Here is a 15,911-nt window from a genome sequence, read left to right on the forward strand (position 1 = left end):
TGCTAAAAAGTTTCTGGTCCCAACAGCACACAGCCAGCATCAGGTGTTTTCTTTTTTGATAAATGTGGGCGGGGTGTGATGTGGGAGAACTTTTTGTGTTTTCCTGTGAGAAAAAGATAGTAGAAAAGAAAGTAAACACTTTGAAATGGCAAATCTCTTTCTTCCTCCCTCCCCTCTGAATCCAGCAATAAAAAAACTGTGAACTTTTTTTAAATTTTATTTTTTTTCACTGTCAGTATTCAATATAACTGTGAACTTTTTAAAGGAGATGTTTTATTCTTTGAGAACCCCCTTACTAGTTAGATACCTCTAAGTGAGATACAGTTGTTTAATTTTTCCAAGGGCTAAGTCAGTAACATGTTGGCAGTTGTGTACAAGCAGATAAGACAAAGAAATGAGACCTGGGCCTAGTCCAAGCCCATAAAGGATGGCAGTAAATTCAAAATTTCCCTACAACTTCAGGCTAGGAACTACTACATGCAATGAGATGGAAAGGTTACTATTCCTGAATATTTAGTATTTATTTTATTTAGTCATTGTCCATCTTATCACTTACCCTCAAAATATTCTTTTGAGCAGTAAGTTAAAGCTGTTTTTAGCTCGCAGTTGATTGACTACCATTACTCAAGCCATTTGGGCTGTTGGAGCTCACCTTTAATTAAACAAGATTGCTATGAAAAACTTGAGAATGAAATCTGGTTGTAGGTATTCCTGTACTTTTGGATTAGTCTAAGGCTGAAATTTCGCACTCACTCCGAAAAGAACATCAGAACGGTTTCGACCATGTTATGCTGCACAATAACGCGTAGTTCAAACGATAACTTTTTTTTGATCCCAGGTGTTTTATTATAGGGTTTTCTGATAGTCTTACCGGAAAGGCAGTTTTCATTCTGCTTGGGAACTGGGGATGTCTCTAGCTATTTCTAAACTTCTACAGTGCTTCCCCCACAAACTAAAGATAACAGGCAAGTAGTTTCCATTGGAACTGTGTTAAATCGACATCTGAAATGTTCATTGCTTATAACTTGATCTTATTTAATTTCCAACAAAATCATTGGTTACTAGGTATTGCTAAGTACACACGTTCGGGAAACACATTTTTTTTTTTTTTTCCCCCCCACGGTTATTAAAACAGAGGTGGGGGGCGGAGGACGCACGTGGGAACGCACCAGGTGCCTCAGCTTCTGCACTACAACTCCCAGAAGGCGCCGCGGCCAGGAAGCCGCTTCTGGACGGGTGATCCCGCCCCTCGCTGGGCTTGGTAGTTGGGGCGCAGCCGCGGTGGCTGGGCGCGGAGTGTGAGTGGCCTGAGCTCCGAGGGTGACTGCTGCAGGGCTTCTCCACGACTGGACCGGGCGCCGCTCGAAAGCGCGCCCTCCATTCGCACTGCTTGTTGTGCTCATCATGAAGCGCTTGGGCTCCGTGCAGCGGAAAATGCCGTGTGTGTTTGTGACGGAGGTGAAAGAGGAACCTTCCTCCAAAAGGGAGCATCAGGTACGGAGGAGCGCCGGGCAGGCTTGGCGGCCCGCGTGGGCTCCTCCCCGCGGCGCTGGCTCAGTGCGAACCCGGCGAGGGCGGCTGGGCGCGTTAGAACTGCCCTGCAGGCCAGGAGCCTCTGTAGGTTTCGCCGGGGAGGTCTGGGGTGGGAGTTCGTACGCCCTGAGCTCCAGGTTCTTGTACTTTTCTTAGTTGTGAGGGAGGGAATTTGCGAAAGAACTTTCCTTATCAGGAGATTCAAACTTGTCCTCGCAGGGAAATGGATAACCCACATCCACAGCATGTCCCTTTCTTTTCAGGTCAGCACCTTTTGGGGAAACCCCCTAATCAGGTAATTGCCACAGTCCGAGCTTTACTACTTTTCAAGAGTGCAGTAAGAAAGGGTAGATATTAGAAGACTTGCTTTACCTGTTCTGTCCGAACCAGTGGCGGTGTTGACAGTAGCCTAATTAGGTCACTGAAGTTCACACCTCATATTACCAGTAATTACTTAATTTATTCTGACTTTGGTGTTCTCAAGGTTTTCTATTGCAGCAACGTGTTTTCCATAGTGTGCCCTCGGTAAATGCTAGTGAGTAACCTATATTTGGGTAATTTTTTCATATTGTACTATAAAACGTTGTAGTCTTTGATCAGTAGAATCCCCAGTGATTAGTTGGGTGCTTCCCAACTTTGCTGATTTCAAACAAAACCAACATGTCCATTGGAAATCCGTCTCACTTGAGTTTCATCATTGGCACTGGCTTTCTCGTCTTCTAGACTAAAACTTGTTTAAGGCAAGGATTGCCCTGTTATCTTTACTCCCAGCTTCTAGGACCTGGCACGTGGTAGGCACTGGATAAATATTTGTTGAATTAAAGAATGAACCCTGGAATCATTTCATGCCAGTTTTCCATTCACTTTGATGCTTTTTACCTTATAGCATCTGATCTTTTCATGCTTTCTATTGCTGTCACAGCTGTTACAGTTAATATTTCATGTCCTGCTCATTGCACCACCTAATTGGTCTTACTTGCCACTCAGACTGATCATCACCATGTTCTTTCCTCGTCAAAATACCACAGTTATTACTCAGTTTGTAGCAGTAATTGGCTTTTTTTTTTTTTTTTTAGCTGTAACAAATGTAATCCATATGAAACATTATCATGTTTTAGTATTTCACTCTACTGTGATTTTCAACTTCGTATGTTAGAGGGGAGTAGTTTGTAAAAGTATTCTCCACCAGGGAAAATAAGCAGCCCCTTCTCTTACCTCTCTGCAGTTAAGAACAGCTTACAATATCGTTTACATAGCATAGCATCCACATTCTTAATTATAATTCAGGGCCTCCCAGTAATGAGGCTCAATCTACCTTCCATCGTCCTTAAAGTGGATTCTCTGTTTTAACCGTCTATTTCATCTTGTGAACATATCAACCACAATCCTGTCTCATATTTTTGCTCAGACTGTTCACTCTGGATCACCTCTAGAGTGTTTTTAATTTTTCAAGTCAGTTCTTCTCCATAAAATCTTAAATCAACTTAGCCATTTCAGTGATTTCCGCTACCCAGAAATTGTAGAGGGCCACTCAATTGATATTCCCTATTTTAATACACGTACCTTGTTTTTCCATTAATAGTCTAAAGCCTTTTATGACAGGTGGAGAAGGAGAACTTTGTGTACCCCTCAGTGTCTCGTGTTGTCCTTTGGATATGTCGATAGCAAAGAGCAGATGATTGATTTTTATGGAAGGAATGTTTATACTCATCAGGAGCTCCATGGGGCAGAGTAGTCTTCCCCCCCCCATAGGATCTTTGATAAATTTAGATACACCCACACTGCTATTGGACCAGACCCTGTGGCTCTACTACCCTGGGTTAAATTGATATCCTTTGAAACCAGCATCATAAGTTAGTGAAAACCAGTTGTATTTTTAAAGTACTGAATCCCTACTAGATGATTATATTTTAAAAGTATTGAATCGGTACTAGAAGGGGCTAATTTCTTAGTTTACCTGTTTGCAATAGTGCATTAGTCTTAAGCTCACACATAGCAGTATGTTTATATTGTACAGCGTTGTTTCATTTTGTAAGATGATGCTACTTCAGATACAGACTATAGAAGTGGCATAAGTCTTTTTCAGAAATGAAAATGAATTATAGATAAAAAGTTAGTAGGAACCCAAGAAACTGTCTTTTCCTCATCCTTGGTGCCCTTCTTCTTCCTGACAGTAGAAAAACCATAAATTAAATATGTAAACAGCTCACTACTGATAAAGCTGAAAGGTACAAAAAGTGAGTACTCTCAAAGCAAACAAACTCAAAGGAAAAACAAAAGGCAAGTGATTCTTAGTAGTTTTAACAATGAAAATTGTTAGGGGAAAAACATGAAGAAAGCAAAATCAGCCTCAAATCTTGAGTACTCATGGTGCAAAGACATAGAACTAAAATGGTTCTGAAGTATGTGGTATAACATCTCTAAGATGGCATAGTGGGCCAGCTTGTGCTATCAGCGGGGCTGTATTTATAGGAGTGCTAATATGAGGTCTCGCCTAAGAGGTGATGCCAGCAGGTTTTACTCCTTTTTTATATTCTGCTTGCATAGTCTAGGACAAGGCCGATCACAAACTAGATGCTCAAACTTTGTTGAATGAGTTACCACAAAGATTTTTAGATCAACATAGACTCCTGAATACAACTTTCAAAGTAAACAATTCATCAGACTACATGGGGATGTCAGGTAACTGTGAAGAAAACTGTTGTCAAAGTGAAGCCTAACCCAAGAGTCAAGAGATTTGTTTTATAGAGGCAACTTTTCTTTTGCCATCTTGAACATTTTTTAAGTAAATAAACCATAGCTGATACAGCTCAGAAATTTAAGTTTGTAGTACTGTCATGTCTAATATAAATCACTATTAATGGTAGGAAACCATCAGGGGGTGAACTTTCCTTTCAAGCAGATAATATATTTTCCTAAGAGTATTTGTTGAACTTTATGATGATACATCTGAAGATTTTTAGGATATAAAACTGAATCAAGGATAAAATTGTTCTGAAAATTAAGATGCTTTTAAAGTCTGTGATCTGTTGTGTTTAGACAGAGATGCAAGCTCTGTGACAATGAAGGTATACTAATGATAATTGCTTCATGAAAAGGATGAAAATCATAGTTTTTCAGCCTGTGCTTATAATAGCAGTTGTTTATCATGCAGTTGAGGAGGAAAAACATGAAAAAAGTAAATCCAGAAATCATTTGATTTTGGCTCTTAAAGAAACTTCTTGGTAGCAAATAGAAACTGATGTCAATTATGTTGAGAAAGATGCACTGAAAAAGAGACAAGAATTATGCCAAAAGGTTCTTTGTGATACATTTGAAGGGTGATGACGTGGGTGATTGATTTATGCCTTTGTATATTTCATTTACAAATTTTCTATAATGAGCATCAATTAGCTTTGCAAGGAAAAAAAAGGTTAAAAAAGGCAAAAACAAAGTATGAACTATCTTCCATCTCTTTTGCCTGCTCCCTGAGAATGTGACCTGAGACAGGAGTACATTACCACATCCTTGCTAAGACTCCTTATGAACCAAGTCTTAATTAAAAAACAAGTTTTGTAAATCACAAAAATGTTTGTGCTTATAAAAAAAGGGGAAAGTCTCATGTACTGAAGAGCAGATTGACTCTTGGGAAAACTGAAAATTATGATTGAAAGATACTTGTATTGAACTACCAGAAGCACTTACGAAGTTTAAGTTAATTAAACATACAATCTAGTTTTACCTTCACACAGATCCAGACTCAGTGTCTGCCTTGCATTCTTCAGACACATCAAGAAACCTTACCTTTTGTTTTTTTCCTCAGATATTTACATGGTATTCCTTTGCTTCAAATTTGGTTAAAGGTTGCCTCCTCAAAGTTTCCCTTTCCACCATATCGAAAATAGCACCTCCTCCCTCTTTCCTTTACCCATTTGTTTTTAGCACTTGCTTGTCATAGCTAACATTATATTATGCGTTGTGCTTCTTTTGTCTCCCTCATTAAAATGCAAGTTTCACCCAAGGCAGGTACTTTTTTGTTCACCTCTGTATTTCCAGTGCTGAAGACAATGCTTAATCTTAGGCATTTAGTAAATAATTGCAGGTATATGATTAAATATACTGAATGCCTGTGCTAGGGATGCAGCGTTGCAAAGAACAGAGGTGGATAAAGAAACGTAAATAATTACAGAATTGTGTAGAAAATCAGATGTTGCTGTGATAGCACAGAAGGGAGGGAACAATTCGGAACTTCACAGAATAAATATTTTTAAATCATTCTGAAAGATGAACCGGAGATCATCCCTTAAAACTAATGAAATTAAGAAGATTTCAGGTGAGCATGTGTGCAAAGACATTGAGGCTATCTATCTTAAACCGGTTTTCTCTCTCTCTTTTTTTAAGCCATTTAAAGTTTTGGCAACTGAAACTATAAGTCACAAGGCATTAGATGCAGATATATACAGTGCAATTCCAACAGAAAAAGTGGATGGAACATGTTGTTATGTTACTACCTATAAAGGTAAAATAAAACTAATATTTACTACAAATATTACTTATTTTTCTTAATCACTTTACAGTCTATCTGAAATGAGGCATTTGCTCTTCATAAACCCTTGGAAACCTAAGTATAGTAGCAAAACAAAAAGGTCACAATTGTTACAGTTTACTTATTATATTATTGTATTTTCTTCTTAGGGGAAAAAAGGAAGGTAACTAAAATATTTACTTAATACCCTTAAGGTCCCAGGCAGTATGGTACTTGATATATATTATCTCCAATTTGTACAAGTAGCCTCTCCATTTCACAGACAATAAAAATGAGGTTTAGTAAACTTAATTTGTCCAAGACCCAATAGTGACTGAATGGCTGAACTGGCAATGGGACCTATGTTTGTGTGACCCTTAAGCTTGTTCTTCCTGCACTGATTCCAGGGGCTTTATTCCTCTTGGCAGTGTCTCTAATTAATTTCACTATAATGTAGTTTAAAAGGTAGAAATGCAAATAGAAATTATCAGTCATTTTAAGAAGAAATGTATGGAAAAGAGATTTTTTTTTGCGATTATTTTTGGATGGTGAGATTACCTCTCACTTCCAGAAAAAGATAGCTCTGGACACATTCCTGGGGCATTAAATGGACATCTGGACACATTCCTTGTATCAGGAAATTTATTCTGAAATGCAGTAAAATAACTGGGCTAAAGCATACATAATATTTGCCATCTTAACCATTTTTAAGTATGCAGTTCAGTGGCATTAAGTATGTTTACATTGTTGTGCTACTATCATCACCTTCCATCTCAAGAATTGTTTTCATCTTATAAAACTGAAATGCTACTCGTGAAACAACAACTCCTTGTTCTCCCACCACCAGCCCCTTGTAACCAGCACTCTACTGTCTCTATGAATTTGACCACTCTAGGTATTTCATATAAGTAGAATCATACAGTGTTTATTTTTAGTGACTGGCTTATTTCACTTAGCATAATGTCCTTAAGGTTCATTCATGTTGGTTGCATGTATCAGAATTTTATTTTTAAAGCTGAGTAATATTCCATTGCATGTATCTAGCACATCTTGTTTATCCAGTCAACCATTGGTGGACAGTTGGGTTGCTTTCATCTTTTGACTCTTGCGAATAATGCCACTGTAAACAGGCATGAACAGGTATCTGAGGCTGTGCTTCCACAGAAGTGGAATTACTGGATGATATGGAAATTCTAGTTTTTGGGGAGCCACTGTACTGTTTTGCATAGTGGCTGCAGCCATTTACATTTCTACCAACGGTGCACAAAGGTTCCAGTTTTTCAATTTCCTCACCAGCACTTATTTTCTGCTTTTTTCTGTTTGGATTTTTGTTTTTGTTTTTTGATAGTAGCCATTCTAATGGATGTAAATGAATTGCATTTTTTATGTTTACTGGTTAAAAAGAAACAAAAGGTCCATTGAACCAGAAATGATAATACCGTTTTAATCTGGTTCTTCATATTATTTATCTGGATAGCTAATAAGTAGTTCAGAATATTTGGACCACTGTACAGCAGTTTCTTTATAAACCTTGGATTTGTATATTTGAGAAAACTGTAAAAGACTTTTCAGACTCTGATGTCTATTAAGAAACTATAGTGTGTATCATTATGCATGAGGATGGCAAACTGGGTTAGAATTTAACTGCTAAAGTCAAGTCACAGAACCCAGAGTGACAATGCTTACAAATCCACATTTATTACTACTAAATTATTACTACTAAGGCATTAAAAGTAAAGATGTGTATTATAGCCAAGGACTGTCTCACAGTAAGGAGTATGGAGAGGCCAAGTAAAAGCTACTATTGTTCCCTGCTTTAGGGCCTTGGCAGGACACATTTTCTTAGATCAGGAACCACTTATGTGTGCAGGCAAACAGCTTGGAACCAGGGAATGCAAAATGGACTCACAGCTGGGGATTTTTATATTTTTACTGGTCACGTAGGTAGGCATCTTGATGCTAAGTAACCAGCTTCAACAGCAGAGCCCTCCAGGGTTCTCAGACCAAGCTATCAGTCTCACTCCTACCAATAAAGAATACTAGCACAGTGTCCTGCAACTCCTCAGATCCATGAGTACAAATCAACATTATTAGTATTTTCATGCCTTGATGAGGGGTCAGTGCCATGCAAAACAGCTCAGCCTGATTCCAGATGTGTCAGAATTAACCCTTACAGCACAGTGTTATATTTGGGGGGGAGGGGTGGGGTGAATACAGTTATCTGGTTATGTTTCCATTTTGTAGAGGTAGCTTCAGTTGCCCATAAATGCTGCTTACTCATACAATATGACTATGCAGTGTCCTTATAAAAAAGATCATATATTTACTTTTTGTCTCATCCGCTTCATTCTTTAACCAGAGAAATAGTCTTCTCATAGCATCAGGTACTGCTAGGAGGTATATATTCTTAGACTGCATATTTTCCTTTGTCTTGAGAAATTAGCCTCCTGTTTATTGACAAACTGTATTCTGAAATGTCTTTCAAGATAAGTTTTGTTTGCGTCATACTTTTCCTTTTGTTATTACTTGTTTAGATCAGCCATACCTTTGGGCTCGACTAGATAGAAAACCCAACAAACAAGCTGAAAAAAGATTTAAAAACTTTCTACATTCAAAAGAAAACCCAAAAGGTTAGTTTTTTTTTTAACTTTTCATGTTTAAATAGCTGAAATTTGTGGCATATTTATTGCTATGGTATTTCTGTACATTATATCTTTCTGTATAATTTAAGCAATTTAGGAAAACTATAATTGAATACTTTTATATATAAAAGGATATTATTGAAAAATATTGTAAAATATTTTCATATTTGTCACTCTTCTTTATGAGTCTATTAAAACATACAAATTACTGCATATTGAAATGAGTGACACATTTTGTGTAAGAGACAAATATGTAATTTTATAAATCAAGTACAAATCTCGGGAAATTAATATTTTTAATTATTAAAATGCTTTTAAATATCTGTAGTAGATACACTCATTGTATATCTATGCATTCATGTATTTATGTTTATATTTGTATTCATAGTATATTAAAAATTCATAAATCTAATAATGGAATATGGTTACTTTAGTTCGACTGTTAAATACTGTATACAAATGGCGTATATGAAATTGAATATTTAAATTGTTAGTACCCTAATCTTAAGTACAGTCACGTTGTGGTGATAATGAACGGAGAATAATTATATCACACCTGATATTATGAGGTTTTAGTAGCTGTTCCCATTTTGAGTCTGTTTAGTATTTTACATTTTTTAAGTATCACCACATACAATATTATCTTTTTAATATCTTTTAGAATTTTTTTGGAATGTTGAGGAGGACTTCAAACTAGCTCCAGAGTGCTGGATACCAGCAAAGGAAATAGAACAAATAAATGGGAACCCAGTGCCTGATGAAAATGGACACATTCCTGGTATCATGATATCTCTTCTAGTGCAGTTTTGTGTTTACTAGTAAAATGATCAAAATATCCATTCAATCAGAAATTACAGCATTTTAATCTGGTTCTTCATTAATATATATAGCACAGAATTTCTGAATCAAATTTATGTAAAGTCCTACATTTTATATCAAAGATGTTTCATATCAAGAATGTCCTCTTAGGTTTATAATCTTTTCTAAGACGGCCATTTTTTACTAGCTGTAGTCTGTGACAATAAAGCGTCAAAAGAGAATAGCCTTGATGCCAGGTGCAGTGATCACACCTGTAATCCCAGCACTTTGGGAGGCTGAGGTGGGTGGATTGCTTGAGCCTAGGAGTTTTAAGACCAACCTGGGCAACATGGCAAAACCCTGTCTCTACAAAAATTACAAAAAGTTAGTTGGGCATGGCATTGTGCGCCTGTAGTCTCAGCTACTTGGGAGACTAATGTGGGAAACACCTAAGCCCTGGAAGTTGAGACTGCAGTGAACCATGATCGTGCTACTGCACTCTAGCCTGAGTGTTGGACTGTGACCTTGTCTCAAAAAAAAAAAAAACAAAAGAAGAGGGAATAGCTTCCAAGTTCTTGTCAGGATAGATGAGATGATCTAGTCTGAAATGAGATTTAAGAAGTGGCTATACCTTTAGATTAGGGATGGGAAAATTTTGCAAAGGTATGCTGAATAGGAAGATATCCCAGATTAAGGTTATAGGTTCTCAACTGGCATGTCTTGAGTGCCCATTATGTGCAAAGTCCTCTTAGTTTCTGGTAATACAAAAATGAAGGTCAGAACCCTTGTCCTCAATGATCTTTAATTAGACATTGGGAGAAATCAACCAATAATAGTATGATTTAAGAACTAACAGGAATGAATACATCAGGTACCACTGGAGAAAAGAGGAGGAATTCCTCATTCAGCTTGTGGTTAGTGGAGGCTCCCAAGAGGAGCAGACATCTGTACTGAAGCTTAAGGACCAGGAATTCAGCTGACAAGGAAGAGGGAAGATCAGTTTAGGCAAACTCCCAGGAAGAGGAGAGGGCATGGGGTATTTTGGATATTTTATATAACACTTTATTGCAGCTAGAATGTTCAGGGTATATGACATCATGAAGCGGCTGTAAAAGTTGAGGCCAGGGCTCAGATCGGAAAGGCCCTTTTATTCTATCTAAAGGAGTTTGAAGTTTATCCTGAAGATAATGATTTTTAATCAGTGGTACAGCAAAAGCAAATTTAAATTTTAGAAATAGAACTATGATAAAAGTGGGTTGGAGTTCACTGGAGGCTAGGTGACCAGCAAAGAAGTTATTACAGTAATCTAGTGTAATGAAGGGAGCCAATTCTGGCAATAAGAATGAGAAGGGTAATAGCAATAAACGTGGCATCAGTAAATTGTTCGGTATATACTGGAACATTTTAATAAACTTGGAACACTTACTGCATTATGTCCATTGTCCCTGAAGCTTGAGAGAAGGTAGAGAGAAAACTTATTTTATATAAAAAATTTTGAGTGCTGTGTCTTAGAATAATGCTCAGTTCTTACTGAATAAGGGTGAATTTTCTAGGAAGAGAATGCTAGGTGCTGTGTAGTGAATAACAGGTTAATTCTACAGAATAAAAAATGAACCCTTATGATTTTTAAAAAAGTAATAAACTGTTAACTTTCCCACTGAATTTTAAAGTAATATCTCTTTGTGATAGACACCCAGAAAACATGGGAAATTTACCACAAAAATAGAAATTACCTATAGTGTCAATCCAAAGAAAAACAATCTAATAACAAATAATTTTCTTCTTTATATGATAGGTTGGGTACCAGTAGAGAAAAACAACAAACAGTATTGCTGGCATTCCTCTGTAGTTAATTATGAATTTGAAATTGCCCTGGTACTAAAACATCATCCTGATGATTCTGGACTTTTGGAAATTAGTGCAGTGCCACTTTCAGATCTCTTAGAACAAACACTGGAGCTCATAGGAACAAATATCAATGGAAACCCATATGGTGAGTGAAGACTTTTTCTTGTTCAGTTATTGTAACTGACATTTATAAAGAGAACTTTCTAGGTCAACTTAAAAAACATACACACACTAAAGAAATGACTATCAAATTTGAGTTAGTTTCCTAGGATTATATCCATTTCTGTTAACTTTACATTTGCGGAGAAATGAAACCATTTTATTAATCCAAAAGGTTGATTTTTATCCTCATTCTTTCCTGTAATAATATTACACAACTATGTATGAAAAGTAATGACTCAGTTGTAACCCCCTTGCTTTTAAAAATTCAGGTGAGTTGAGTCGATTGATGAAAATGCACTTTTCATTGTTATTATAGCATCAATTTAAATAGCCAACGGTATAAAGTAAGTAAAGAATTGGCAATGAATACCATGTTAAGTATCAAAATATATATCATGATGAATTGAGTGTAAGTACTGAGAGCACTATGGGTTACACCTTGCTGACAAAGGGATGGGAAGACAGACCTAAGGATGCTAAAGCTATAATAAATAGGAAAATCCTATATAGAGATCAAAAGTAGAATGCTAGGTGTAAAGAAGCTAAGATGGTAATTAGACAAGTTATCAGAGATACAGTGCAGCTGTTTGGCAAATGTTGAAGAATAGCTGAATGTGGCCAGTGCCACACTGGTACCAAAGGTTGGTAGACTTTTTCTGCAAAATGCCAGAGTAGGTATTTTAAGTTTTGTGGGCCACTCTTCTGAAAGGAGCTACAGACAGTACTTACATGAGTGGGTGCGGCTGTGTTCATGGAAAACTATTTACAAAAAAAGGTATCATCTGTCTAGACTTTTGGCCTGCAGGTCATAGTTTGCTGAACCCTAGTGAAGAGTACACCAAGGTGGAATTTAGAGTTACTGGAATAAGGTGCCAGTGCACTGGGTTATATTCTTTTTAAAGAAACCAACCAGCCTTTCTACCTTTATTCCTAAGTGTTTCAAAAGACTTTATTTGAAGAGGTACATTTTCTAGTTCTTTCTGAAAGTTCCTTTAAATGAATATGGCTAATGGCAAATTTTCCCACTTAGGGTTAGGGAGCAAGAAACATCCATTACATCTTCTTATACCACATGGAGCATTTCAAATAAGAAATCTACCTTCATTGAAGCACAAGGATCTCTTGTCCTGGTTTGAAGGTTGCAAAGAGGGTAAAATTGAAGGAATAGTATGGCATTGCAGTGATGGCTGTTTAATAAAGGTAATGGCAAAAATAGCTCCGGTGGGGTATGTCATCTTATATTCCTACAACATAGTAGAAGTGATACTAAAATTCTCTCTACAAATGGCAGCAATTCTTATTTGCAGTAAAGAAATTTAATTTTCTCATCTCATGTACCACCATTTTTTAAGAGGTAAAACAGTGCTTCTCAGTGTGTATTGTGTGAGGCATTGATCGTAACAGGTGTGCTTCAGAATTAAAGTGATACTATATATCCCCTGCGTGGAAATTCATGTTGCACAGTAGTGCTGTCTGAGACATCTTGTACTAACTTAACTTAGCATCTCCCAGACTTGAGTGTAGAATCTGTTGAGTAAAAAGAGTGCCAAGGTAACAGTTGATATATACAGAATGAATTATCTTATACTTTGTTCCCTTTCTGTCTCCTGGACTTGTCTATTTGATTTCTCACAGGTACTTGAAATTCATAATATTCAAAACTGGGCCTAGTTGTAACTCTCTGACTCCACATAATTCACTGAAGTAAAAACTTGGATATTAATTTTAACCCCTTTTCATTACTTCATACATCCAGTTATCAATTCCTAACAGTTCTAATCTATGTACTTCTTCCCAACCGTTAATTTTAATTTAAGCCAAGATTCATGCTTTAAGTATCATATCACCCTTCAAAAATAGTATCTTTCAGTTTTAGCCCTGTCCTCTCCATTCTTCACAAACGAATGAGCATATTACTTTCCTGCATAAATCTGTTTAGTTATATTAAATATTCATGATCTGGCCCCTGCTTAATTTCCCAGAACTGCTCTCCACCTCTGCCTCCGCAAACATATTCACATTGTGGTTGCTGTAACCATATTGACATGATTGCAATTAGAGCAAAAAACTCCATTCTATCATATAACATTCCTTTCAATTAGAATGCCTCCTTGCCCACATTTTTCAGGTAGCTAGTCTGTACTCAGCAACGGGCTCTATGATTCATAACATTTTATGGAGCCCCTGTTAATGTTCCTGGCATGTTTCCAGATGCTGGACATACAGTCAACAAAACAAGGTGTCTGCCTTCATGAAGCTCACATTCTAATGGGGAAGATAGACAATAAACAAATATGTAATATGTCAGGAGAAGAACAGCTATGAAAAAAAAAACAGTAAGATAAAGTGGAGTCTTACACAGTACCTGGCAGACAGTAGGCACTCAAAATAAATATTTTTAAGTGAATGAAGATAGTATCTGTATGCTAAAGCTAATACCTTTTTTCTCTTTCCAGGTCCATCGCCATCATCTTGGCTTATGCTGGCCAATTCCAGATACTTACATGAATTCAAGACCAGTTATTATCAACATGAACCTGAACAAATGTGACTCTGCCTTTGATATTAAGTGTTTGTTTAATCATTTTTTAAAAATAGATAATCAGAAATTTGCCAGACTCAAAGATATAATATTTGATGTATAAAATGCAAATAAAATTAGTTTATCATTATATTCTAATCTTGAACATTCTACCATATTTAAAAATATCTTAAGGTTCCTGTTCATTATGAAACATCAATATGTTTTCTACCATTTGTGAAGAAATGAATTTTCCAGTATCAAGTACCTATTCAAAATTTTATTAAAAACCAGCAAATTAATTTTAATCTCTAGCCATAAAAACATAAGTAATAGTAAGCTAAGCTCCTAAGCTTCTACAAAGGCTGGATTCTCTCCACTATAACTAAGTGGTAATTTAAAGACAACAATTTAATGTCACTAATTTTCAAAATTAAATAGTTTAAGCTCAATTTAATTTTGCTAGATATTTAACAAAACATACGGCTCAACCTCATAACCTATATGTGTGTATGTCTACATCTGTATATATATCATAGGATTTGAGAATCTTAACATGTATAAATAAGTATACATAAACTCCAATTTTAAATATTAAAATTGCTGAATTTGCCCTCATATTCTTTAAAAAACTTAAAACATTATGAATGTAGAGAAATTCACCAGAGCTCATTGCCTATTTGATGGCCATAACAAGTCTTCAAGTATATACTTTACTTTTATAATAAGCTGAAAATTTCATATAATTTTTTTCATTAAGAATTCCAATCTAAGTATAAAGGTACAAGGTAGTGAGAAGGAAATACTACAGTTCAGAGAACTGCTTATTTCCAAGTATATTTTAACTTATAAAGTTAATAAATAGTTAAATGAAACAAAGTTTATAGGTGACCTTTAGTAAATGGGGAAGATAACAGGACTTTCTTCTTCATCTTCAAACTCTTCAGAAGCAGCAACAGGGCTAGTTAATTCAACTCCTAATTGTTCTGAAAGTTTTTTTACCTTCTCTTCCAAGAGAATATTCTTCTTCACTTCTTCCTTGTAATTATACTTAAGATCTTCAATTTCTTCAAAAAATGAAGGATCAAAATTTTCCAGTTCTTTTTTCAGCTTTTTTATTTCCTCCTAATAGAAACATTATCTTTAAAAGTTGCATATAGGAAATATACATATTTTAGGTTTGAACTAAGAGATTTAATTAATTGTAAATATGAATGCCAAAGTATTCCTGAATGGTCGAATACAGCAATAAAGGCAGAAGAATTAAGATTTTTCTTTGTTCCATTGTACAGTGTAAATAACTAAGTTGTTAACTGTCAAGTCCAGTTATCTATTCCGTAAGTTGTGTTCTAGTCTTTGACTAAAATTTATCATCTCTTACAGTGGGACTTAATCTTTCTCGAAAAGCATGTAAGATCCTCTCAATAGAGTAATCAATCAAAAAGATTTTGTGATTCATAACATTGAAGTTAGTCTGGTTAAGAGTTTTGGTTTAGACTTCATTTATATTTTCCTTACAAATATCTAATATTTAATGAATAATGATCAACTTTTTATAAAGTTATTAATATGATCAGGGAAACCTTTGGGACTTCTGACAATTAGGCATCTGGTGAAGAGACAATTCAAGCCTTAGTGACTATTTAGAATAGCCAGTGATCACTAGCTAATTCTCATATCCATGCCTTTTTGTCCTGTTTACAGTCTTAAAAGAGGTAAAACATAGCAAATATTTTTTTAAGGGAACTATAACCTTAGGATTCCTGAAAAGAATTTCAAAAAAAACTAAAGACACTGTTGCCAATGTGACCCAAAACTTAAGAACATGCTAATGGCATATATTTGTTACAATTAAAAAACAAATTTACTACTTAATCCTATGTTGAGTCTGAATTTTTTGTTA

General features: G+C 35.9%; 2 protein-coding genes across 8 annotated transcripts in view; one reads left to right on the forward strand and one right to left on the reverse strand.

Moving 5' to 3' along the window:
• Window positions 1-15,911, reverse strand: part of CEP290 (centrosomal protein 290) — a 163,689-nt gene that overhangs the window by 55,370 nt on the left and 92,408 nt on the right. For 2 of the 4 annotated variants that reach the window (XM_063615135.1, XM_063615136.1), the window contains one exon: window positions 15,011-15,133. In XM_063615135.1, coding sequence (XP_063471205.1) covers window positions 15,011-15,133 — 123 coding nt within the window. Of the gene's footprint in view, window positions 1-1,169; window positions 1,407-14,268; window positions 15,134-15,911 lie in introns of those variants that run through there. The other 2 variants (XM_055235771.1, XM_055235766.2) reach the window with 2 other exon arrangements.
• Window positions 1,227-15,883, forward strand: RLIG1 (RNA 5'-phosphate and 3'-OH ligase 1). 4 transcript variants are annotated; one of them, XM_055235775.2, is made up of 7 exons: window positions 1,227-1,494; window positions 5,914-6,031; window positions 8,572-8,667; window positions 9,341-9,457; window positions 11,273-11,470; window positions 12,518-12,687; window positions 13,944-15,883. In XM_055235775.2, exons 1-7 carry the CDS (start codon window positions 1,405-1,407, stop codon window positions 14,130-14,132), a joined length of 978 nt encoding a protein of 325 aa, XP_055091750.1. In that variant the 5' UTR covers window positions 1,227-1,404; the 3' UTR covers window positions 14,133-15,883. The 4 variants fall into 4 exon arrangements, with proteins under 4 accessions (XP_055091750.1, XP_063471210.1, XP_063471211.1 ...); XM_055235776.2 differs by lacking the exon at window positions 1,227-1,494 and adding an exon at window positions 1,638-1,828; XM_063615140.1 differs by lacking the exon at window positions 9,341-9,457 and having other exon boundaries at window positions 1,255-1,494.

The sequence above is a fragment of the Symphalangus syndactylus genome, chromosome 13, assembly GCF_028878055.3.
Source record: "Symphalangus syndactylus isolate Jambi chromosome 13, NHGRI_mSymSyn1-v2.1_pri, whole genome shotgun sequence".
Lineage (NCBI taxonomy): Eukaryota > Metazoa > Chordata > Mammalia > Primates > Hylobatidae > Symphalangus > Symphalangus syndactylus.